At 42.8% G+C, this 27,311-nt stretch overlaps 1 protein-coding gene across 2 annotated transcripts; it reads right to left on the bottom strand.

The window, feature by feature from the left end:
- Positions 1–1,312: 1,312 nt before the first annotated feature.
- LOC308189105 (uncharacterized protein) lies at positions 1,313–20,119 on the bottom strand. 2 transcript variants are annotated; one of them, XM_080578849.1, is made up of 2 exons: positions 19,772–20,119; positions 1,313–4,315 (listed from the first exon to the last, which is right to left on the bottom strand). In XM_080578849.1, the coding sequence occupies exon 2, from the start codon at positions 2,438–2,440 to the stop codon at positions 1,472–1,474; it is 969 nt and encodes a 322-aa protein (XP_080434975.1). In that variant the 5' UTR covers positions 2,441–4,315; positions 19,772–20,119; the 3' UTR covers positions 1,313–1,471. The 2 variants fall into 2 exon arrangements, with proteins under 2 accessions (XP_080434975.1, XP_080434974.1); XM_080578848.1 differs by lacking the exon at positions 19,772–20,119 and adding an exon at positions 11,819–12,596.
- Between the last annotated feature and the right edge of the window lie 7,192 nt (positions 20,120–27,311).

The following is a 27,311-nucleotide window of genomic DNA, read 5'->3' on the forward strand; positions in this document are numbered from 1 at the left end:
TCCTCCACTAAACCATATCACTAAGCTCAACATCTAAACATCTTTTAAAGACCTCCAGGGATGGTGACTCAGCCACTTCCCTGGAAAGCCCATTCCAATGCCTAATGACCCTTTCAGTAAAGAAGTTCTTCCTAATATCCAACCTAAACCTCCCCTAGTGCAACTTTAGCCCATTCCCCCTCGTCCTGTCACCAGGCACGTGGGAGAATAGACCAACCCCCACCTCGCTACAGTCTCCTTTAAGGTACCTATAGAGTGCGATAAGGTTGCCCCTGAGCCTCCTCTTCTCCAGGCTGAACAAGCCCAGCTCCCTCAGCCGCTCCTCATAAGACTTGTTCTCCAGACACCTCACCAGCTTTGCTGACCTTCTCTGGACACACTCTTGAGCACCTCCATGTCCTTCTTGTAGCGAGGGGCCCAAAACTGAACACAGTACTCAAGGTGTGGCCTCACCAGAGCCGAGCACAGGGGGACAATCACTTCCCTAGACCTGCTGGCCACAATACTTCTCATACAAGCCAGGATGCTGTTGGCCTTCTTGGCCACCTGAGCACACTGCTGGCTCATATTCAGCCAACTATCAACCAGTACTCCCAGGTCCTTCTCTGCCAGGCAGCTTTCTAACCACTCATCTCCCAGCCTGTAGCTCTGCTTGGGGTTGTTGCGCCCCAGGTGCAGGACCCGGCACTTGGCCTTGTTGAACTTCATACAGTTGACCTCAGCCCATCGGTCCAGCCTATCCAGATCCTCCTGCAGAGCCTTCCTACCCTCAAGCAGATCAACACACGCACCTAACTTGGTGTCATCTGCAAACTTACTGAGGGTGCACTCGATCCCCTCATCCAGATCACTGATAAAGATATTAAAGAGGACTGGCCCTAGTACTGAGCCCTGGGGGACTCCACTAGTGACCAGCCTCCAACTGGATTTGACTCCATTCACCACGACTCTTTGGGCCCAGATATCCAGCCAGTTTTTAACCCAACGAAGTGTACGCCAGTCCAAGCCAAGAGCAGCCAGTTTCTTCAGGAGATTGCTGTGGGAAACAGTGTCAAAAGCCTTACTGAAGTCAAGGTAGACCACATCCACAGCTTTCCCTCATCCACTAAGCGTGTCACTTTGTCATAGAAGGAGATCAGGTTCATCAAGCAGGACCTGCCTTTCATAAACCCATGCTGACTGGGCCTGATTGCCTGGTTGCCCTGCAAGTGCTGCGTGATGACACTCAAGATAATCTGCTCCATGAGCTTCCCTGGCACTGAAGTCAAACTAACAGACCTATAGTTTCCCGGGTCTACCCTCCAGCCCTTCTTGTAGATGGGCATCACGTTTGCTAGCCGCCAGTCGACTGGGACCTCCCCTGATAGCCAGGACTGCCGATAAATGATGGAAAGCGGCTTGGCCAGCTCCTCCGCCAGTTCTCTCAGTACCCTCAGGTGGATCCCATCCGGCCCCATCGACTTGCGTACATCTAAGTGCTGTAGCAGGTCGCCAACCATTTCCTTGTGGATAGTGAGGGCCACATCCTGCTCCCCATCCCCTTCCACCAGCTCAGGGTACTGGGTATCCAGAGAACAACTGGTTTTGCCACTAAAGACTGAGGCAAAGAAGGCATTAAGCACCTCAGCCTTTTCCTCATCTTTTCTAAGTTTCTTCCTGCATCCAGTAAAGGATGGAGATTCTCCTTAGTCCTCCTTTTCGTGTAAATGTATTTATAAAAACATTTTCTGTTATCTTTAACAGCAGTAGCCAAATTGATCTCTACATGAGCTTTGGCCTTTCTAATTTTGTCCCTGCACAGCCTCGCAACATCCTTATAGTCCTCCTGAGTGGCCCGCCCTCTTCTCCAAAGATTATAAACCCTCTTTTTTCTCCTAAGCTCAAGCCACGACTCTCTGTTCAGCCAGGCCGGCCTTCTTCGGCGCCAGCTTGTCTTTGGGCACGTGGGGACAGACCGCTCCTGAGCCATTAAGATTTCCTTCTTGAAGAGTACACAGCCTTCCTGGACTCCTGTGCCCTTCAGAACCACCTCCCAAGGGACTCTGCCAACCAGTGTCCTGAACAGCTCAAAGTCTGCCCTCCGGAAGTCCAAGACAGCAGTTTTACTGGTCCCCTTCCTGACTTCACCAAGAATAGAGAACTGAACCATTTCCTGGTCACTCTGCCCAAGGCAGCTCCCGACCACCACATCTCCCACCAGTCCGTCACTGTTTGTGAACAGAAGGTCTAGCGGGGCACCTCCCCTGGTAGACTCACTAACCAGCTGCATCAGGAAGCTATCTTCCACGCTCTCCAGAAACCTCCTAGACTGCTTTCTCTGGGCTGTGTTGTGCTTCCAGGATATGTCTGGGAAGTTGAAGTCCCCCATGAGAACGAGCGCTGACAATTTCGCAACTTCTGCCAGCTGCTCATCCTGCCAACTCCTCATCCGTCTCCTCATCCTGGTTCGACGCTCTACAACAGACCCCCCACCAGGATGCTTGCCTTGTTGGCCTTCCCGCTGATCCTAACCCATAGGGACTCAACCTTATCATTCCCAGACTCAGTCTCGAGTTCCACAACATCAAAACGCTCTCTAATATAGAGAGCCACACCACCACCCCTTCTGTGCTGCCTGTCCCTTCTGAAGAGCCTATAGCCAGTCATTGCAGCACTCCAGTCATGAGAGTGGTCCCACTACGTTTCTGTGATGGCAACCAAGTCATAGTTTGCCTGCTGCACGATGGCTTCCAGCTCCTCTTGTTTGTTACCCATGCTGCGTGCATTAGTGTAGATGCACTTCAGTTGGGCCACTGCCTTTTCCCCTGGCACAGCTCCAACAAGCCTTATTTCAGCCCTGTCCCCCTTCTTACCTAGTTTAGGGCCCTCTCAATGAGCCCTGCCAGCTCCTGGGCTAGGATCCGGTTTCCCCTTAGAGATAGGTGGGACCCATCTGCAGTTATCAGGCTGGGTGCCGAGTAAATCACCCCATGGTCAAAAAAACCAAGATTTCTGTGTTGGCACCAGCCTCTGAGCCATGTGTTAATCAGGTGGGCTTTCCGTGTCCTCTCCGTACCCCTCCCTGCCACTGTAGGGATAGACGAAAACACCACCTGAACTCCTGCTCCATCCACTAACTGTCCCAGTCCCCTAAAGTCCCGTTTGATAGCCTTCAGGCTTCTCTCCTCAATATTATCACTGCCAGCCTGGACTATCAACAGAGGATAGTAGTCAGAGGGGCAAACCAGGTTGGGAAGCTTTCTGGCAACATCCCTGACCCTGGCCCAAGGGATGCAGCAGACTTCCCTACGGGTAGGGTCAGGCCGACAAATAGGGCCCTCTGTTCCCCTGAGGAGGGAGTCGCCTACAACGATTACCCTTCTGTCTTTCTTGGTGGAGGCAGTCTTGAGGCGTGGAGTCGACTTCCTCGCCCTAGGCATCCTCCTGGGTAGACTTTCTACCTCATCCTCACCCACCGGTCTCTCAAGCTCCAGGGCTTCAAATCTGTTGCACCTGGGAAGGTGGTGCCGGTAGGGGGGGGTCGTCGTCTGCGAGGTCGAGCAGGGACCTGTCTCCATTCCTCCTCAACTCCTAGGTCCCCTCCCTCTGCCCGACAGCGATGGGGCAAGGGGTACACCCCCATTTGGGGTGTCTTACCTCGGTACCTCTCCTTCAGGCCCTGCAGGGAGTTGCTCCACCAGTCTATCTCCCACTCACACTCCCTGATAGCCCTCAACCCCTCCACCTCCTCCTTGAGTTCTGCCACCAGGCGGACCAGGTCATCCGCCTGCTCGCACCTCACACACACAGTCTCTCTGCCTCCCTCAGATGGCAGCAACAGGCTCAGACACTCCCTGAATCCAGAGACCTGAACTGCCGCATTTTTGAGCAGGCAGTCAGTCTGGGTGGTTACAGACTTTCTAGACAGAGCACTCTGCCTGGTGTAGACCATCGCAGCCTAGCTAGCGGTCGACAGCCGTTAGAGAAGTTGTTCGTATGGACGGGGGGCAACGCTCTGCCCTCCCTCCTTGCCCTCCCCCGCCACTCCCTTCTGATGCGCCGCGCTCCTGGTCGCCGCGCTCCCTAGGGGCTGCTTTTGAACGGCCGGGGAGGGGGCGCTGCTGGCTCCGCCTACGCCTCGTCAGCCTCCCTCGCGAGGGCTGCCGGGTCCTGGAGGCTCCCTCGAGTGGCCTCGATGCCGGAAAAAAAGCTTTGTCTATACCGATCTCCCGCTCAGCTGCAGAATGTGTCTGTCCCGGAGCCGATCGCCTCGGCAAGTCCAATTTCAAGTCCATTTCAAGTGCCCCCAAGTCTGTGCACACCACTGCATGATAATCTGTAAGGGAATCCAGAAATAATTCCTTTGGCTTTGGTAGTGACAGAGCATCTGGTACTGTCCAGCTGAAATTGTCTCATTACTTTCTTGCTGTCTCTGGCCATGTGGTTCAGTTATTTCCATAGCTGTCCTGTGATGCCTGTATTTTTGACTCTCACGGTATTAACAGAAACACATAACACTTGATTAAAGAAAAAAAAATCTTCAAATCCTGTTAGAGGACTTCATTATAATTCTATTAATATCTGTTTGTCTCACACTCTGAATAAATTGTTAACACTTCTGTGTTCCTCTAAACAAAGCCAAAAGTAAAGCAATGTCCTCCTGAAAAACACTTGACACATACAAGAACAGCCAAGTTCTTGATGCAGGGTGCTACATTTTTGCTAAGGGGTCGATTATTCAGTATTCTGGCAGCTTAAGATGGTCATTTAAACAGTAAGCCCTGTGATAAGGGATGTGACATTTCACAAATTAGTTGGGGATCTGCCTACTTGAGGTACAGACACTGAGAAAAGGAGGACAGACGAGGAAAAAAATTATTATTCAGGCCCCTGACTTTCACTAACTCCTGAGTATCTCCATAACACTTCGAGTGAGATCATGAAGTTCCAAATAGGCTAAAAAAGAATCCCAATGTTGTAGACTTTTGTGTATTTAAAAGCTTTCTCCTTTCTCCACTGTGCCTCATGGGCAGCATGACTCCTGCCTCCAGGTTAGGGTAGAGCACAAAGGGAATCCAAGGGGAATGGTCTAGCAGCATTGCCATAAGTCTCTACTATTATAGACGAAGAGTACGTTCACAAGTCAAGTACGTGTTAGTTTCTTTGAACTGGCTAACATAAGCAGGAAAATCTGAATAATGGCCAGGAGACTCATGGGTCAAGAGTCTTCAGTTTTAGATCAGATGTAAAGATCTTCACAGGACTCTATAAGAGGGTCTTACAGCAGTTTTAACAGTTCAAGAAACACAGCTTTCCAATGCGAAAATCTGTACAAAACAAACCATTATTCCAATAGAGCATAGGTTCATAGAGGTCTTTTCCAATCTGAACGATTCTAAGATCATCTAGTCCAACCTTTAACCTAGTACTGAAGTCCACCACTAAACCATGCTACTAAGTTCTACATCTGCACACTTCTTGAAGACCTCCAGGGATGGTGATGCAACCAGTTCCCTGGGCAGCCTATTCCAATGCTTCACGACCCCTTAAGTAAAGAAATTTCACTGCCCACACAAAATCAGAATTATCTGACCTTCACTAAGCAATGCAGGCCTTCCCCTTATCTTTTTTCAACATCCTATCTCCAACACATCTACACGTCTTCTTTTGTCCTGTTATCCACCTGGGAGAAACTCTCTTTCATATTTTCCCCCTTACCTCTCTTTTCTCCCCTCTGTTCTGCTCTGGGTAAGTTTCTGCTTTAGCATGCATGGAATTATCAGCTTACCCTCTGGTAAAGGTGTAGTGCTTCAAGACTGCTCTAATAGGTCTTCACATGCTTTCTCAGCAAATGTGAAAATCTGAACCTCAAATCTGATTAGTTTTAGAGGTCAGAAACTTTAAGTATGGACTGATCTTGTACAAGCCATACTTCGCTCAGCTCCAAGCATCTAGTGCAGCAATCTGGCAGACTTGACCACTGGAAACTAGGGAGATAAATCCAAGAAACTTTCTGCCACAGATCTCTTGAACATGAACTCTTCATGGAACTCTTGACCTTTACACTAGCTTGAAGATTATGCTCAGTGATGATCTTTCATGGCATTGAGCTTAACAATTTAGATCATCAGCAGGACTTTGCTGTCAAACCAGGGAAATTGTTACTTAACTGCTTGCCTGAATTACATTGACCTGAAACAACCTCAAAGACGGGATTTCCTAAGTTTGTGAGTAGTTCGCACAATGGAAGGAAAGCAAGAGATCTCACCATGCACGGTTTGACTCACTGTAGATTAAGATATAAATACATATTTATGAGGTATAAATTCCTATGAATATTAGAAAGAAGCAAAACCTCAAGAGAAATCAAATGGTCTGTATCATAAGTTCCATTTATTTCTGCGCATCATTCACAAAGATCACCCTATGCCATGTTTGGCACTGGCAGGACCATTTGCTGCTAAAAGACACTTCCAATAGCTCTCTTGGTTTATTACCAAGCACTGCTTTGCACATGCAATCAGGTTACAAAGGACTGCAAGGGACTTAGCATCAACCCTGTGTTTGGTCCTTTGCACAGATGATAAAAGCTTGTATAGAAATGTCAGCCCACCAGCCTGCACACAAGTATCAGGACCCCAGAGGTTAATAAACCAAGCATCTATGAATTAAATAGAGAGGAGCTGTATTTTTTAACCTCTTTTCTAATCACAAAGTACTCTTACTAATACTTTTAGAGAGAGTGAAATTTTGTACTGTATAATTAGAAACTCCACCTACTTCTTCAGGTCCTGAAGGATTCACTGTAAATACTTCCAGTTCATCCACATACAGCAATTTGGCCTCGGATAAATTTTCCTTAGTGAACACACTGCTGCTTTCTCAGTGTTTCCAGATGTGTACTGAATGACTGTTCTGTTGTCAGGGCGTTGCCCACAAAGGTTACCTTGCCGAGAAAAAGCATGGGTGGACACAAATCTTAAATCCTCCAACATGTTGTATCCTCAACAAAGTGAAAGCAAAACAAAACACAATAGAAATGTGAAGCAAAGTACATATGTAATGCATTTAGCATGGCAGGCATGAGAAAAACCCCTAGGCTGAGATTTCTTCAGTCCAGACAAGGGTGTGGTAAAATGCAAAGTAAGAGGAGAGCGGGTATTTTATCAGGAATTTAGTCAGAGTGGTGCTGATCCCTGGTGAAACAACTCAAATAGCTGCCCACACTATTGAAAGCTCCCCTACATCTGCTTTGAACTGTTAATCCACATATTCAAATGTCTCTGTGGCACAGACCCCTGTGTGTCTGTGTCTGTGGCACAGACACCTTGCAGACTGACAGCTGCGGAAACAGTCAGATAATAATTGGAAAAAGTGAAAATATGATTGTGCAGAGGGAGAGAAAAGCATAAATACTGTTGTTAGGTATGTCTTTGAATGATGGAACAAATGAAACAATTCTCTCTGTCTCATAAAACCTGAGCACAAAGAGGAACCCTGTGAATCCCTCCGAGTACCTTCAGCATTGTCTGAAGGTATGCAGCACAATACAACTAAGCCACAGAGCCAGCCATTAGAAGAATCCTCATTAAGCTATCTTGGTTATATAATGATTTAACCCATGAGCCTTGTAAGACAAGTATTTCAGCACATTATAGTCTCACACATTTCCAGCAGGTCCAGCACATTCCATGTTGTCATTCTTGCAGACAATAAATGGGGAACAAAACCAATATTTTATACTCTCCAGTTTGTTTATTCTTAATATTTGTGATTCCTCTTATAAAACTCGGAAATAGCATTTCTTTCTCAACAGATTTTGTCTTTTTCCACTTAGCCAATAATATTTCTACTGTCACACGGTGGGAGCCAAGACAGCTTGTTTTGTTTGCTTCTTTGTTTGTGTGCTGGCATCCCTGATCTGCCTTTCTTGAAGTTACTAAATGAACTGAGACCCGTTAGCATCTCCAGTACAGGATGCTGAGTAGATACGACCACAGCCTATATTGCCCATTGCCAGGGAAACATAAGCATTTTCTCCTGTATCCCAACCGCTTCCTTCCTTTAGCAGACAAAGGAGAGGGGTCCATCTCACCTAACCTTAGTACCCACACCTGCACCTTAGACTTCTTTTGTTGTCAGAAGAAGGAAAGAGACACATACATATCATGCTCCATTGTCTCCTGAGAGAATGTCTAAAACAGCCATGCTGCTGAAACATGTGTCTCTTTTCATTCACAGTGGCAATCAAAGGTGACTGCTCAGATGTACATGGCTATTTTGTACTCTCAGAGTTATGTGAGGTGAAGGCGCGCCAAAGCATCCTGATCCCATAACCAACACAGAGCAGTAGAAGAAAAACAAGAAGGGTAGCCTGTAAAGAAAGCTGGTATTCTGTCTACGTCTTCTAAGGCGTTAGCAAGATGCCAGACGTAGCTGACACCTTGTAAGCTCTACATTTCCACTGTTTTCAACACTAGAACTCAGCTGATGAATGAACAGAAATGGCTGAATTTGTACAACTATATTCCTAGCCCTCCACTGTCCCCTCTTACACAGCTATGTACACCATAGAAGGGTTCAAGTTTTTTAAAAAGAATCATATTGATACAGAAAGTTAACATTTTGCACTTCCCTGTGCTGGCATGAAATGTAAGACAGCAAGATGCCAGGCTCTGCGGTTAAAATCTCTGCAGTTCTACAGAAACAGGTCTGATCCAGCACATGGGATTCCCAGAGCTGTGGAAGTGCCTCGGCCATCAGCGACCCTCCACCCCTTGCAACCCATCTGTCACAAGCCCAATCAAGGAGGGGGCAGCACAGAAGCACTGATTTCTATTTTGTCTTTTTTTCCACCACCACCACCCCCATCTCATTTCCAGTTTAGCCAATTTTCCTGTTTATTGCCCTGATTATATTCTGCTCGGTGTGGGAGGAATCACTCTGGGTTCAGACAACTCATCTACATGCATAGCTTCCAGTTTTATTTTCAGCATGGACAGCTTATGTCTCTGTCAAGTACAGGTGACTGCCGCACACGGGAGAATGCTGGTGTTTCATAGTATCTTGCTTCAGAGAAATAGATTCGTTTCTAGTTTAGTGAATTGAAAGGATCAGGCTGCATGGATTCAATCCAAGGAGGGACCAGGGTTGGTGACCTCATTTTGTTACATGGATGCAGGTGGAACTGCATCTATGCTGTTCTATAAAACAGCCCAAACGTAAACGAGGTGTGAACTGCTTTCACGTCTCATTCAGGTAACATATGAGGCATGAAATGCATTTCACAGGCACAAGTACCAGAGCAGTATGCTAAGGCTTGTGACAATGATGAACTCCTGTTTTTCACGCACAAGCACACCTCGTCAGAGCACTGGATTAGCTCTGAAATGTGTGTGGAGAGGAGAAATATTATCAAGAAATGGCACATCGGATGCTTTTATTAGCTCTCAAAATATTTTGGATAGTAATCAAAGTTCCCAGGGTCTACTATCATTATAAAGACTGATTCTTTCTTTCCTCTTCCCACAAAATAAGTCAATTCCAGATGGCACCAAACAATGAAAATAAATAAGTAAACAAAGTCTCTGCTCTTAGCAATGAGCTTCTAAGCCAGAAAATAGATTCACTTCTCCTGATATACAAGGACCTAAACTGTCAGGGAAAAAAATGTTATCAGTCATTTTTTCCAAATTGCAGGTTGGCAAGGATCAGGCAACAGATGTAACATCAGAAGGCTTTTTTAATTTCTGTAACATGCACAAGACACAACTCAGGTTTAAGGCAGATGAACATAGCTGAAAGAAGCAGAAAATGAGGGAAAACTCCAAAGTCTTCAAAACAAGTTAAAAGTAACAACGTATCCTAAATTACAGAGACTTTGGGTTGAACTACACAACCAATAGAGAGAGATTCGATCCTTCAAGATCAGGTGAACACTGAAGGATATTTGCTGGCAGAGAGTCAGAGGAAAATCTGAAATGTATCTCGATGCCAGTGGCACAGTTGAAAAGTTCAGCAAAGGATACAGTCATGAGGAGAACTTCACATGCTAAGGGCAGCAGAAATGCAGACATCCAAGAGGAAAGCAAAGCAAAGCAAAGCAGTACTTCTTTCGCATCACAGTGATAAAGCATTTCAAAAACTGTTCTGATTTTTTTTTCAACCTCACCAAAAGTCACTTCAGAAATCTTCAGCACTTCTATCTTTCATCCCAAAGCTAGAATGTACATGTTCACAATTAGAAGCACTGCTTTTTCATTTTTTTTGTCAACTACAAAATAACTAAAAATATCTAAAACAAATGCCATTTCGCTCAATTAAGCACAATACTGTTGACTGAAATGTCAGTATTTTTATAAATATTAGAAAAGCATTTTAAAATAATTATATTTCATTTACCACTAGAACTTATTTCTTAGAAAGCACTGCTCATTGGTAGTGCTCGAAGCCCCATAAGAGCAGATCTTTCTCCTGCTCTATATGCTTTGGTTTACGGTCTCTTTTTTAAGTGCCCTTTTTTAATTCTGGTAAGGCTCAAGTCAGGTATGCACACCAATTGACTACTGATGAATAATGGCTTTGTAATACTTGAAATAATAGCTTTAAGAGCCAAATAATTTAGCTATTGCTCAGGCAAAACATCCACTAATTTGAGACTGAAAGGGAAATTTACTTGAATAAAAACTGCACAATCAGACCATAAATTGCTAAGAAATGAAAAGGAAAATACTGAATAGAGAAACAAGTAAAGGACTCTGAGTTTTGAATGGTACAGATATGACCTGGAGGAACATTGTTAACGATTCAGGTAAGTCACTGCGAATATTTTTCTTCTTGTGCATCTCCCTCCAATTTAGAGTGAATTTGAGTGCTCTTCTTAAAAATAAACACTCCCTCCTTTGCTCATCTATGTGGTCAATGTCAGCTCTCCAAGACCACATTCGTCCCTCAATTAAATTATTATGAATCTCTTGCCTGGCTGTCATTGTTGTGTCTATGAAGGGTCAGCAGCAGCCCAGACATGAGCACTAAGAAAAGAACCTTCAACTTGCAAATTCAAGAAAGTAACAAAAAAAAAAAAAAAAGCACAAAAGAGGTATCTTCTAGATCAGGGAAAATCAAACAGAGCAGCCCAGGCACTGGAACATGATAGACATCTTAGGAGATTCACTCCAGTTTCTAATATTTCTGTTATCTCATTTGCATTGTTACAGAGGAGGGACTAGTGAGAGCTGCAAAGCTCTCCTCTCTCTGTCCCCTCAATAACACCTTGGCATGCTTCTCCCTTACTGTGACCTGCACACATTGCTGACCAGATCTATTTGCCAATATTGTTTCAAACATAGACAAAACTCGAGACTGTCACATTCCTTTCACTCTTGCTTTAGTGATTGAACAGGTCCTGCTGCAATTCTCTTAGCATGTGCAAGCCCTGCAAAGTGGCTCCGCTTGTGGTTTAATCTGGCATAGGGATCTCAGCAGCATCTTATTGCCAACAAAATGTGGGTCTGAATGGCTTTGAAATAGTTGTTTTACATTAATTTTTCTAATGTCTTAGAAATACTTATTAGCATAAAAGACTGCAGAATTAATGTCTGAGGACTATATTGTTGTCATGACTTCATGCATTGGCATGATAGATCACCCTTCTGGAACACTTATGGATAAATATTGCAAAAGAGAACCGCTTATCCACTATTAAAGTAAGAGCAAAGACACTATCATAAAGCTCTGTTATTTGCATTTTATGAAAAGTACAACATAGACAATCATCCTACCTAATATATCTATCAATGCAGTAGAGTGCAAGTTTTTCAATGAACCATGACTTACTTACCTGCTGGCTTTTTATCATATTGTGTGAGGTGCTGATTTGGGAAGTCAATGAGCATACAGGGCTCTCAGCAGTCTCAAAGTACTGTGATCTTAGTAGGCGCACCTGCTCTGCGTCTCAGTCAATCAGAGACCACTTTACCCATAACAAAGATGGTGATGGAGAAAAGTTAAGTGTTTTAGTTCTGCAGATATCTTGCCAGAATGCCTGATTAGACTTTTTAAATGTTATCTGTTAATGCTGTTTAGGAACCCTGCTATTAGGTACGTGGCTGACTTCCTCAGTTAAAAACAAATAAATAAATAAAGTAATAAAAATAAAGGCAAATTCCTTTGATCCTAAAGCCTAGACAGCTCTTAATTCTTTAATTTGTAATCAAACACAAAACTTAAATGATAAACACTTCTGTTAATCTCATTTTGTGATCTGTCACTGATATATTATTTTATGTTTTGTCTTTCATCCCTCCTATCTCCCCTTTCTCTTCTTGTCCTACCTTTCTCCCCTTGAATCTCTGAGGTCCTGCTTCACCTTTAAAACTAATAAAACTCTTTAATCATCAAGCTGTTCATACAAATATTTCTCTTGCACCAGTGTGGAGAATGAAGATTTTCTTCATTCTCCTGTAAGGGATTTGCAACAAACTTCCACTAATCAAGACAAATGGAGGGAAATCACAAACTACCTGAGGCCAAGCATTTCATACTTAGGCACTTAATGACAAGCACATAAATCCCTATATAAGTAACCGAATAAACAACCCAATTTAAACAAACAAACAAACCAGAACTTCCAGCTATTCCCCTTGATTTCCCTAGTCACTTTGTTTTCTTCATTGCTGTTGAAAAACTGAGTACTTACACAACACCTTAGTCTTGATATTCACCTTTTTAAAATATTCACTTTAGGATCACTTCCCTGAGAAACTTCTGCCCCAATGTAAGACATGAAAAATTATCAAAATGGGACTTTGGTTTGACAATTGTAAATTAAGCAGATAATTTCCTCTATAATGTCAAAGATACTAATGAATGGTGCCATTGCATTATGTATATTGACCTCAGGGAATTACGGTAACTGGCAAATAAAATTGTTCCTAATGACTGGTAAATCAAAGCATGCCAGTCTGCAAAGTCTAAGATAGTCACTGCATGATTTCACTCTTGCTTTGGAGCAGATACCAAGCAAGAAAACTGTTACTATACCAAAACTCTTTAACTTTTTTCCAGATCAGAGAGTCTTCGGAATGCAATATATCAATGGGCCTGATCCTAGAATCCCTATTCAACTGATCCCACATAAGGGAAATTTTTAAATTCAGGCTCCCTAGATTTTTGCAGACATCTGGTTCGTGTTGTTTTGATTGCTAGCCTCCAAGGAAAGCAAAATCTGGAGATGGTCTAGGGAGTATGGTAAGACACAGAAAGTATACAAGAGTGATGGTTTACATTCACCCTTGTCCATGCTCCTGGCTATCTGAAATCAATTTCACTGATACCATAGAAAAGCTTCAGTGATTTCCACAGTATAGGAACAGACTGCAATAGGAAAGCATTGAGAACTCATACCTCCAGATCTTAAGAACAAAAACTACATCTCAAAAAAAAAAAAAAAGGCAAAATACAAACATACCACAGAACAACCACTGGCCTAGTGGTTTGGCTACTGCTAGGCTGCCAGGATTTTCATTTTCCATCAAAGACGTCTCAGGTGTCTACAGAATTTTTCAGCTTAAACTACTGTGACTGTGGCAATATGGACAGACAGAGATAGTACCAGTATCCAACCGATCTTTGCATCACTGCAAATACAGGATGCTGTTTATTCAGGAACATTATTAGCCATAGGTCCCTTAGCTCCAATTGTCAGAGAACATTCATTATCAGACTCTCATATGAAAATTGTGAGAAGGCAGCAAATACAACAAGGGAGTGTTCTCAGTTTTACTTATGCAACTGCCTCTTGGGACTAATTAAGACTTGCTTTTGTAATTCATAAGCTATAAATTCCTTCAGATGCTTTTGGAAACACTGTGTGATCTCAGTGAGATTCTGCTTTCTGCTGATCTGGCAAGTCAGCTAAACTTCCCAAAGCATGTAACAATCTGTCTGATTAACGGAGAGTGGAAAGCTGAGCATGCTAACTGAATAATGGTGACTGTTTGTTAATTTGCTGTTTCCCTTCCTCACTCACTTAAGGTTAATTGTACATCCTGCAGAAATCTGCACTCAATTCTCCTGGCAAACTTTTTTAATTAGCTTAATAACACCATCTTATTTAATGACTGACCGTAGCTAAGAGGTAGAACTAACTATGTATTGCAAAAAGAGCAACTTGAAGTAGGAAGACAGGATTCTGAAATGCAGTTATTCTCTGCTTTTGGGGAAAGCACAGACAAGTTTTAAGCCCCCCTTGCAATGTCTCCTTTCTTGTGGGCAGATAGGACCCACCACCAGGCACATTAAGTCCAGACCAGAGCACTGCATGGATACGTGCCAGCTATAGGTATATCAGGATCCGATCTCCTTACAGTTACCCTACAGGGAATGGTGGACCAGCAATAGTGGTGTAGGGCGTGGGCCCAGGCAAATTGGGTATGTAAATCTAGCTAATCAAAAGGACATTCTACCCTGCTCCTGGCATGTCTCCTAGCTACAGGTTAGAGACACAATGCATAGAATGTAGTGGATGTGCAGACAACCTACAGAAAAGGTACTGTGTTTTTTTTGCTGGGGCTGCCATCTGGGACAAGGAAGAGGAAGGTAACTTTGGAAAAAAACAAGACAGAGCAGAGATAGGGTATCAGCAGCAGACAGGGGTGGCAGAGCTGTCTGTGGACATCCAAGCAGCTGGTCAAAATTCAGCTGTGGGGGAAAGGAGTAGGTCTCTGAAAGAAAATGACCAGATCTAGGCATAGATGAACATAATGGGAAAGACTGAGAAACAGAAGAACCTGTACAAGCAATATCTTAGTAAGATTTTTTATAGAGGACAGTCTAAGATTTGAAGAAAGAAATAATACCTAATAAAGACCAGACTGATACAGCAGGGGGGAAAAAAAAAAGGCAAGATCATATGCTGCTTATTGATTTTTTCGAATTATATCAGTTGACCTAATAAACGATGTTATCATTCCCTCCAAACCATCTCTCTCTCACACATCTAAGAGAATCACAAGCACAATAACTCTTTACTATCACACGGGTTTTAAAACATTATGTTGTTTGTTTTTATTTTCCTGTAAAAATATCTGGAATATGTGGAGAGATGATGGATATTAAAGTTGTTCTCTTATGCCGACATCGTCCTTGCTAAATATTTTTGAAAACAGAACTAATCAGAGTGGGATTTCTTCTTTTATTCAGCCCTTTTGGTTATAAAAGCTTTATGTTTTATTTAAAAAATAAAAATAAAATATTGAGTAGGAAGAAGGGATATAAAGGGATAATGAAAGCAAATAGTTATCAAAATGTTTCCCTCTTCACTGCTACAATAAAAACAAATTGTATTATGCTAACAAAGTCAAATCGTCAAATACAGAATTACTATTTGGTTTAATATACCATTGCACCCTGCATATTCAAAATGTCCCAAAGTGTCTTGTAATAGTAAAAACAGTCTTACCACCATATGCATCTGATTTCATTACCAACCAAGCACTAAATTGAACAATTAACCACCTAATATATTTATCAGAGCTTTCTGGTTTTTTTTCTTCCCTCAGCCATATGCAGATCTATAATCCTGAAATTTTCATTTTGTTTGGGTTAGACTGTAATTCCGGGCATTTAAATGCAAGAACTGATCCAAAACCACATCTGCACATCAGATTTTATACTCTGTGGCTCTAGTTCTGCCCGTGCATCAAGGAATGTCCAGAAAGACTCCTGGACACCCACCCACATGCTTCCAGAGGGCTGCCAAGTGAGGTTTATGATATGGCATGGATCGCTCTCCCACCAGGGAGGTTGCATATAGCTATTCTGGAGTCTATAAGATTCCTATAAGTCTGTAAGTAGCAATACATTAAGCACTGCACAAGTTTGCTTTGTTTACTGAATGGGCTATAACCTCCGTGCCTTTGAAGTATATATTTAAAGTCGGATATTCAGAAGAGACCTAATGTCATGTAAAGACAAAAATATTCAGCCAGATTTGCAGAAGAGTTTATTATGAGGATACCAATCAACTCTAAAACATCTTTTCCATTTCATTCCTTTAAGAAAGAAAGAGCTTTTTACATATCAGACCCTCCAATACACTAAAATAAAACTTTCAGTGAAGCAATAAAAAATTCAACTGAGACTAGCTGTAACATATACAATATCTAACTGAGTTTCATCTGAATAATTTAAGCCCCACTGACTCCATGCAAAATGGAGTTCAGAAATCTCCCAGATAAAGGCTCTCAAGCTTGTCTTATTTCTGATGCATCTAACTTTAGCTGCCTTACCCTTGCTGAAGTGTTCTCCCAGTTTAAATTTGGCCATGAAATCATATTTTTTTTCAGTTCAGTCACCAATCCAAACTCCTATTCAAGGAAAGAAACAAGTAGTTTGAGTCACACTGAATTTTAATAGAAATTTTTTAGAGTAGTAAACTCTAACCACCTAATGAAGTTAACTCCTTACCTCATTTAAATTCACATTCACCCCTTTAAACTAAATCCTGTCTTGCACCCACAGGCAATCCAACAACATATTCTTCTGTGCTGCTCACTTCCTGAGATCTGTTCACACCTGGAGCATGTTGAAAGATTCATCCTATTCAGTGCTTTTTGTGGATCATCAGTATTGCCCTGATAAAAAAAAGCAGAGGATAATACCAGCATGCTCTCTCCTCTACCACATAGCTAACTCTAGTATTGAGGAAGTTATTTATAGCTGTGGGTACTTGCCACCAATAATGCTTTCTCCAGGTATCATTTTATCTCTATTTCAAAATACTGGTCTTAGCAACACACTTTGCAGATACTTCATCATGTTCAGCATGGATCTTTTATTGTACTGGATTATCTTGGCAAGATACTCTGCTGCTGTTCTTGCCAACAGCTTGCATATGCTACTAGCCTCCAAATGGTTTCCTTCCACAGCAGTATTACCTACTCACCTTTCTCTGATCTAGCACTCCTGCTTATCAGCATTACCAGGATTACACTGAAGCATAGATGTAAAGTTCTCCAAACGTATTGAAGATGTCTTCCATGGATGGCACTATGTCTAAGGAGCACAGGCCGAAGAGAGACAGGAGACCTGTAGCTCAGATAGCTTGTTAATGTTACTCCATGGCTGCCTACCAGTGCCACCTTAGCTTACCAAATACAGTGGAAGAGACCTTCTAGAGAGACTTCCATGTTCAACTTACCATCTCAACGTTAGTTCAGCTGCTGGCACTACAAAGGTAGATAATTCACTTCTGAAGTGAATTTGAGTTAAAAAGCCTGCATGTAGCAGGTCATATGCTTCAACCCAAACCAAGAAATACCACAGTCCAAAACCTTCTCTCCAACCGTGCAAAAACTCAAGTTTTTGCCTGAGATCAAGTCTGCATCTAAACACCTCTTAGACAAGGGAAGTTTCAACTTGAGTACAGCTTCAGGGCCACACTACAGTATCATTAATCCTCTCTATGCTCTACTCATTTTTTCCTCCTGGGACAGTAGTAGCAACAATTCATAAAGCTGTCCTTTTTCCCACTTTATGGACTCTTGGGTAGTGGCCAAGCCTTACTCATTCTACCACTTTTTCTTGCAGCCACACTTTAGATCAAGACATCTGCATTCTCAGACTGACTCTTACTATCATTAAACTTTAATCTTAAACCCTTGTACTTGTTTTCCACTATTTGCTGTTGTTTGATTTTTTTATTTTTTTTTTTGCCTGGACAGTTCAACTCTACTTGCTATTTGTCTGACTTTCACAGAATCACAGAATCATCTAGGTCGGAAGAGACCTCCAAGATCACCTAGTCCAACCTCTGACCTAACACTAACAAGTCCTCCACTAAACCATATCACTAAGTTCAACATCTAAACGTCGTTTAAAGACCTCCAGGGATGGTGACTCAACCACTTCCCTGGGCGGCCCATTCCAATGCCTAATGACCCCTTCAGTAAAGCTCTTCCTAATATCCAACCTAAACCTCCCCTGGCACAACTTTAGCCCATTCCCCCTCATCCTGTCACCAGGCACGTGGGAGAATAGACCAACCCCCACCTCGCTACAGCCTCCTTTAAGGTACCTGTAGAATGCTATAAGGTCTCCCCTGAGCCTCCTCTTCTCCAGGCTGAACAATCCCAGCTCCCTCAGCTGCTCCTCATAAGACTTGTTCTCCAGACCCCTCACCAGCTTCATTGCCCTTCTCTGGACTCACTCGAGCATCTTGATGTCCTTAAATCAGGTTTTTGACAATCTCTCCTGTAAACTGACATGAGTGGTGTTATGGTTTAACCTAGCAGGCAGCTCACCACTGCATAGTCATTTACTTCCCCCCTCCCTGTGGGATTGGGGAGAGAAAAGCAAAGCTTGTCAGTTGAGATGAACAGTTTAATACAACATAAAAGGAAAGGATAATAATAATAATAATAGAAAAGATAAAACCAGCGATGCACAACGCAACACCCACTGAGCAATGCCCAGCCAGATCCTGAGCAGCATCAGCCCCCCAGCCAACTCCCCCCAGGTTTTATTGCTGAGCACACCACTGTCGTACAGTGTGGGACATCCCTGTGGGCAGTGTGTGCCAGCTGTCCTGGCTGCGTCTCCTCCCAGCTCCTGGTGCACCCCCAGCCTCTTCACTGGCAAGGCAGCACCAGAAGCTGAAACTCCTTGCTCTGTGCAAGCACTGCTCTGCAGCAGCTAAAAGATGGGTGTGTTATCAGCATTGTTCTTATCCTAAATCCAGAACGCAGCACCACACCAGCTACTGCGAGTACAATTAACTATCCCAGCCAAAACCAGGAGAGACTCATGCACTCCCAGTGTTCTTGCACCAACTCCTCAAACGCATCCATGACTGCGTATTTTACATAATCCTACCTCCGACGCCAATGAAGTTCACAATTTGTCCTTCAGAAGGGTTACCCGGTTTGTTTTCAGAGGTTTTCAGAGTTACCCGGCTTGCAGGTGTATAGGGATCACAATGGGAGTTGGTAGGATTCTATAATACCCAAGAACACAGAGGCTTTATTTTCTAAAAAGTTCTCCTTTTTACAGATGATCACAGATCACCACTAGCAAATACTCTGTGATTAAAGGCAAGCATGGATAGAGATATCAGGCTATTACAGATATTACCAGGAAGCAAATATATGTATATATATGTTGTGGACATTGAGGGAATAGCAGTAATTAATAGTAGCAGCTATTAGCAGTAGTAGGAAGGCAAGTAGATGCTAGGAAGTCACTATTCTAGCAGCAAATATACATTAGTATTCTAAGTTCAGCAAACTTATCTATAGTACTAGAACAGGAAATATTATGGATTACAGACATCAATACTATAATGGTAACCATGCTTATCATAGGTTATACTTATCAAGACTGTACTTATGACAGATATGGACATATATGGATATATATATTTCATAAACTTACAGTTACCTTTCCCAGAAGTGGGTTGTCAAACTGACCTCAAACGAAATGGTCTAATTAAGAAAACCGACCTCAGAATAGACCAAACCCCAGGAACAGGCCCAGGAGTGGGCCCAAATGAATAAAGAACAAAGTCTCACTTTGAAAACAATCCACATCACAGGGACAGAGAGAGAGAGAGAGGGGGAGAGAGAGAGAGAAAGTGTTCCATTTTGGATAGAGAAGTAGTCCTTTTTCTATCAAAAGAGACATAAGAGGCCATAAGGATACCACCTCCTTAGAGCAGCCAAAAGATGATGCTAATTTCTGTTTCACCTGAGACAACCAATAGATAATGATGTTTCCGAGTCTTTCAAAACTGTACCTTTCCCACACTAATTACTCCTTTGCAGACAGTCAGTTGCTGTTACAGTTCCTTGCTTTTTCCCTTGCTGCTGGCATCTTCAGTGATGGTACCCAGCTGCACTTCCAAAAGGCCAGCAGTGCCTCCCAGGGATGCTCCAGGTTCCCAAGTTTGGTTCACAGGCTGGCAGCCATTTTCTTCTGCCAGGCTTTTAGGAGACGTTTTCTGTCAGCTTTTTTCTTGTTAGAGCATGGTCACCTTTATGGCTGCTCCTATCACCCACACTTTCCCATTACCATGATGATTTCCAATCTCCTAAATGACTTCCCATCCCCGAGTCTCCCACAGGTGCATGCCACCTGCAGCCATTCCCTGTCCATCTGTCCTCTCCCAGCTGCAGCCGACATCCCCAACCCAATTTGTGGGGTGGGAGCGGGCTGCGTTCAGCCCCTGCCACATGATGCTGCACAAGTAACTGCAGGCAGAGGCTTTGAAAAATAATATAATAATGTAATGAAACAATAATTCTGGCTGCCACCACCAGCCCAGCCCCAGGCAAGGCCCAGCTGCCTGCTCAGATGCTGGGCACATCCTGGCAGCCCCTCCTGCTGCGCCTTGCGCAGCCATGTTGTGTCCCCAGCGTTGGTGTTCAGCAGGGACCGGGTCACATGCCTTGCCTGCAACCAGAGGGACCTCAGCACCTCACATGCCCCCAGAAGGACGTTGACATCTCCTGTTCTAACAGAAGGATCTTGACATCTCAAGTTCCACCAGAAAGACCAGGGTGCCTTACCTGCTACTCAGAAGAACCTTGCGTCTCTTGTGCCACAGGAAGCACCTTGACATCTCACATGCCACTGGAATGACCTCGACATCGTGCTTTCCACCAGTAATACCTCCACCTCTCACGTTCCAGCAGTGGGACCTCAGCCTCTCGAGTGCCACCAGCCAGACTCAACACAGGCTAGACACTCAGGGCACTTATGGCTAGCCAGTTTTTGTGAGGCCATAGTGACTCTGAGGTGACATCACAAAGGTCTCGGGGTGCCCCTGATGGCAGCACTTACAGAAGTAACCTGACTGTCATGGGAAGATGCTGATATGAAATGGCTGCTCCATGCTGACAGGAGTAATGTCTGCCAGGCTGGGGTCCAGGACGGGAGCTCAGCCTTTGGCCTGGGAACTGTGCCTGGGAGTCAGGGACATCCTTGACATGCATTTGGACACCTGAGCACTGGAGATGTCCTGAAGAGACCATCAATGAGGACACAAGAATCTGAGGAACAACTTATCACCTGGGAAGGTGAAAAAGAGCCTGGGCACAAGGAAATTGGACCAAGAAAGTGGGAACGTGCATGAGAAATCAAGAGTTCTTTAAAGAATATCAGGAACATTGTTACCTACAAGGAGAGGTGAAGGATCACCTCGAGCTGCTGGCAGTGCTTCTGCTAATGCGACCCAGGGAAGAGTGATTTCCAGTGAAAACTGAGGGAAAACAATTGTTGAGTACCTCAGCCTTCTCCATGTCAGTTGTCACTAGTTCTCCTGTCTTCTTCATCTTATAAATCTGAAACATGGCATCAAACCATCCACTGTGAAAAAAATAAATAAATCACCATCTCAGCCAAAATCAGAACAAGCGATCACACAAATGATTTTCCTTGGCTCTAATTAGTTAATCTACTATGTTTCCAGAGTTACTTAAGGAGGACAGAGATCTCAGCATGATGACATATGCATCTATTCACTCTGGGAACATGGAATAAGGCAGATAAGCATGGTCCATCAAAGACAGTAAATCTTAGACAATATATCAAATAATTCCTTTCATAAACCTATCAAACTTCTTTTTAAAACCTTGGAAAAGGGGGGTTCAACCATGACAGTTGAAAACCTTGTTCTAATTTCTCTTTTGCTTATCAAGAGCCACTTTAGATTTTTTGTTCATTTGCCATCATTGTTTGCTGTCTTAATGTACTTTTTATCTCTCTAGCGTTTACTGTCCTGACATGTATGGACAACAATCATCCCTGCTCAGCCTTAATATTGCTAATCTAAAGAGAACATGTCCCTTTAATCTTTATTTATAAGATAATGCTCTCCATTTGTACAGCTACTCTAGTAGAGTAGAGTAGAGTAGAGTAGAGTAGAGTAGAGTAGAGTAGAATAGAATAGAATAGAATAGAATAGAATAGAATAGAATAGAATAGAACAGAACAGAACAGAACAGCATCTTTTAGGTTGGAAAAGACCTTAAGATCATCAAGTCCAACCATCAACCTAACATGACCAAGTCCACCACTAAAACATTTTCCCAAATACTGCATCCACACGTCTCTTAAATACTTCCAGGGATGGAGACCCCACCACTGCCCCGGGCAGCCCCTTCCAATGCCTGGTCGCCCTCTCTGTGCGGAAATCCTTCCTGACACCCAGCCCAAACCCCCCTGGTGCAGCTTGGGGCTGTCACCTCGCGTCCTGTCGCTTGTCACCTGAGCAAGGAGAGCGACATGCTGCTCCTGGGTGCGGCCTCCTGTCAGGCAGCTGTAGAGAGCGGGGAGCTCTGCCCTCAGGCTCCTCCCTTCCAGGCCGAGCAGCCCCAGGGCCCCCAGCCCCTCCTTGCGCCTCTTGTTTTCTCCTCACTAGTTTTTGGTCCTCTTCTCTGCACACGCTCAAGCAACCCAAATCTTGTGTGTGGCAAGGGGCCCAAAACTGAACACAGCACTTGAGGTGGGGCCTCACCAGCACTGTAGCCTTTCTATGTATCCTTTCCAACTTGAATTTATCTTGGGCGTGGCTGATCAGAAGAGTAATCAGACATCCCTCACAGAGAAGTGCTAAAACTTCCCCTTCTTTACTGGAAATCTCTCTCACAGTGCAATCCAGACTCACAGTGCCTTTCTCAAGGCAGGACCACAGGTGTTTCATTGCCGTTCTGTAGTAAATAGCACACCTGGACCCTCGTTCTCTTCTTGGTCAAGGAATTGTTCTGCTTCTTTGTTTCTGGTATGAAGCTTATTATGGTCTTTTTTTTATCTGGGATATATAGTGTTGAATGAATTAAATCAGCTTGTTTCCTTCTACATTTCTCAGAATTATTCCTGGCAAGAGCCTTAACTTGGTTTTCATCATTTTTTTTCTTTTTTTTCCCCCAGGAAATGACATGAAAAAAAGCATCAGCATCCTTTTTTTCCACTCCCGACTCCTTTGTCAACTCATTGACCAAGAACTTGGTCTTTACTTATATCACTTCCATACAGTTGTCAGGAAATGCAGCGTCTTTACAGACCTAAAATCTTAAATGCTGCCAGATGATTTGCTTTTGTTTCACTTATCTGATAAGCATGCTTTCACTAGACTGACCATTGGCACCGGGCTTCCCTTTCAGACCTCTTGCAGTTGCCCAGTGCAAAAAGATCAAGTCAAGGTACTCTTTCCTAAATCTTCATTCTTTCAGCTGTGATCTGACCCTCCAAATTACTTGTTCAAGGTACAAAGGAATGCGACAGTACTGGTTGACATCTCAACATGGAAAAGCTCACCCAAAATACTCTTATGCATATATAAAGGCACTTTTGCTTTTCAAGCCTCAACCTGCACTTTAGGGGACCACGAAAAGTTCCTTTACCATGACCACTGTTTGCAGCAGACTCTCCCCAGCACACTGCAGCCCCGGAGGACAGAATTCTTCCCAGTATCTTCACACCTGTTGCCTTCAACAACTTCCAAACCAATCATTATGTTATACATTAAACAGCATTTCATCTCAAGTTCTGACAGATTTCTACAGCAAGGTTTAGATTTTATTCATGTAATAGACACCAGGGAAAACTGACTACAGTTTTTAAAATATCTGAGTGGCCAAAATGAAGTTATTTTTCCCCACTTCAGCCTTAAAATGAAAACACAGTTATTTTCTTAATAGCTTGCCCCAGCTTGTTTTCTTTCACAAGCAGCAGCACTTTAGGTAGAGAGCCCACACTGAAATAATTTACTTTGGGAGAACAGACGGAAGTGGGGAGAGATCAAAACTGAGTTTTATGCTTTGGCTTTTCGTGTGCATTCATCTGTGGTTTTTTACTATTATCATTGACTACACAATGCTAGGACTAGTGGTATTGTTTCAGAGAGGAAAATACAGTTATAAAGGTAACAGTGCTTAGCAAACAGATCAGTTATAAACTAAACTGTTCTACGGTGTGTTTTCTTATTTGAGCTACAGGGTCAGATTCTCAGTTACATTTGAGGATTTCAGAGAGCAATCTACAAGGAAATCAGGGAGAAAATAATTTATACATGCTTGCCCATGCCTCTGGTTTGAAAAGTGCCTCATTTAGTCCTCTAACTTCTATAGAGTTGTCTGAAGACTTTTCTTCCATCAGCTGCCAACAGCTCCAGGGAGCCACAGCACAGAAAGGGACAGGAGAGTCACGGCAGGCTCTCAGCCATGCAAGCAGGTAAATAATGCAGTTCATCCTATGATGATCCTATTAATATTGTCCACTGGCTTTTCATTAAAGATCATATTGAAAGGAATGTAGATCTTTTGGCTGCAGAAACAAGACTCCTCTATTTTCACCTTGTTTCTAAACTAGTTGTAGAGATGAAGGCAGGTAGGTGAATGCATAATGTTGATAGTCTCTCAAATATATGTCCACACTGTGAACTGTGTTCTTGGATTGAAAAGGTGTACTTGGTTGTTATAGTAACTTGACTTTTGTAAAGCTGTCTTTGTGACAAAATAGAGGTCTTGTGCATTAGCAGAGAATCTTTAGAGAAAAGATGTAAAATTATATGCGCAAGATATATAATTTGAGAAGTCCGAAAAAATCTCCTCTTTGTCTTTCTAAGTAAATTAAGCCAGAAGACACTTTCCAAGTTAGTGACGAAAGCAACAAAGTGTATTAGTCTAAAAATTTTAAAGCTCCCCATAGATTCAAATGGAAGAGAGACCTCTGCTGTCTTTTCAGCAACGGAATTAGTTTAGCTGCTAGGGGTGTTACAGTCTCACCCACAACCAGATTCGATATTCTGCCAAGTTCACTGTCATGTTGCTTTTTTCTTAATAGACAGGGCAGCAGGGGGAGGATTAAGCATTTTATCAAAAAGACTGATAACAAGGTCTCTTTGGTTGACTTCCAAATGTCCTTTTTAAGGGATCAGATGCTTCTTTCCCCACTCCATAATTTCTTTCTGAAAAAGGGAGATTTAATACACCTAGGCAGACGTGAGCATGTGTGAAAGTCTTGTCAACTGCTAGTGAAGTGTCCTGATGCAGACGTTAATTTGTACAGTGTACTTATTTTTCTGGGAAGATCAGAGTTTCACACGTCCTGCTTATTTTTCTTTGACCTTTGAGGGCTAATTCACATGTATGCTTGATTAATTTCATTATCCTATCCTATTTGCATGAAGTGCTCTATTCGAGCATCTGTAATTAGCCATCTTTTTCATTGCTCTATTCCTATAGTCTTCCCATTATAAGATACGTCACGCTTTGCTAATGAGCTAGAAATTTTAGGAGGGTTCTTAACTGTCCACTTGATTTGCTGTTACTGTATGTTCTTCTAGTAAACTCATCCATTCTCTGTCTCTCTAAACCCAGGAAGTTTCAGAGAAACAGCCTTCTTATCCACATCTACCTAATATATAAAGTTTATTCATAGTACCACCACAGAATACATACATACACATACACAAATCATATGTCTCATAAACAATTTCTTCTCAGCATGCTTCCCTGTTGTCATATTTGGGTGTTAATTTCAAGCAAAATTCCATAGGCTAAACGTAATTGTCCAACTCAGATTTGCACACTCACAATCAGCAGAGTGGGGAGTCAACACCTACTCTCCCACCTTACCTGTACAAAACACTTTACACTTCTCTTAAATACTTCTCAGTTTTGCAGTCAGTTGGACACATATAAACCAAGGAACAATGTATATGCATTTTCCCTGCAGTTGTTAATGCAGATTTCTCCCATGTGAGCTGCAGAAGCAAAGATCTCCAGCTTGGCAGGAGAAAGAAACTCCATTTTGAACCACTCAGCGGAAGGGATGCAGTGGGACCACTTGTCCTAGTCCAGATCTTCACTGTACATTGAAACCAAGATAAAAACCCCGAAAGAGAATTGTGGACATTAATCACATATTTTCTACTGTCCGATCATGAGTAAGGGTAATAGCCCTCTTTTTCACAACTTAACAAGAATCTTTCCAGAAACATTACTTCCTCAAGACCTCTCAGAAGAAAGCAGCATAGATATCACTTACTGAAGTTACATCATGTTTAAGAAATCTCCATAGCAATTTTTAAAGTTCATAATATTAGGATCTAAAGAAGGTCCTCTCACTACCATAATAAGCACTTTGGAAAATAAAAGGATTACTTATCCTTTAAAACCTTCTTGAGTAAAACCCTGTTCCTTCCACAGATCTAATCCCTCACACAAGCCAGAAAGATACAAACATTTTTAGTGACATGATTTGCCAAGACTCTATAGTGAGTCTAAGATAACACAGGGAATAAGTAATGGGCCCTCTGATTCACACAGGTTCATGGCCCAGTCCATAGATCATGTAAACAAATATCTTTTGTATGTGCTTAGGAAGAAATATTAGTCTATGCAGAAAGTTCTTGTGACCTTCTGAAAAATGTCATAATTTGTGGCAAGGGCAGCACAGGAACTTAATGAAAGAGACTGTAAATAAATCTCTATTCCTCTGAAATAATGACTAAACAATCAAAAGATGGATTTTGCAGTTTAATGTTTAAACAAAATGACAAAAAAAAAACATGCTCAAAAAATAAAATCCCTTGTCTAATTCTTTATCAGCTCTTAGCAGAATGAAGCATGCTATACAAGCTTTTTTGCATCAGACTTTGCATTTACGTCACAAATGTTCTAGCCTTCCTCAGGATCAAAACAGGCATCGTATCATGATCGAAGACTGCATGTTTACAACACTGACTATATGTGTGGTCTCATAGGAGTGGCAGCTTTGCTTTAGTTTAGCCACCTGTAAGATGGTCACAATGGTATTGATTTATTCATCTCTCACAAAGGGCTAGGATTAGCTGCCCAGGGATACTAAGTGCTTTGTTTTAGACTGTTTCCTACAGGCAATCCAGCAGTTAAGTTTGTAGATGCTTGTTTTGCTTTAGAGAAATCCATGTTTAATTCTCATTTTGCTAGAACTTCTTTTCAGCAGAAACCAGGTAAAATTTCTATTTATCTCTTTCTGCTTCCTACTTTTAATGTAACAACCTCTTACAAGAAAAAGTTTATGTAAATGACAATGCTAGAAGAGCAGTATGCACTAATGGTTCTTGTATTCCTTCCTCTTGCAATGGGAACTTACACACAGATGAAACATACACATAACCCCATGTCAAGTCACAGAGTCTTGTGAAGGTGCTGGGCTATTCTGCTAAATCATTACGACAGACAAACGACATGTTTCTCATTAATACCATTCACAAACTAGATGCTGCGGAGAGGTTCTTTCAAGGAAGGAAGGAAGGATGGAAGGAAGGATGGAAGGAAGGAAGGACGGAA

This window comes from Anser brachyrhynchus (genome assembly GCF_964034855.1).
Source record: "Anser brachyrhynchus genome assembly, chromosome: 2".
NCBI lineage: Eukaryota > Metazoa > Chordata > Aves > Anseriformes > Anatidae > Anser > Anser brachyrhynchus.

Coding starts and splice junctions, on each gene's coding strand:
- LOC308189105 (XM_080578849.1), bottom strand. CDS start 2,440: ATGAGGAGACGGATGAGGAGTTGGCAGGATGAGCAGCTGGCAGAAGTT.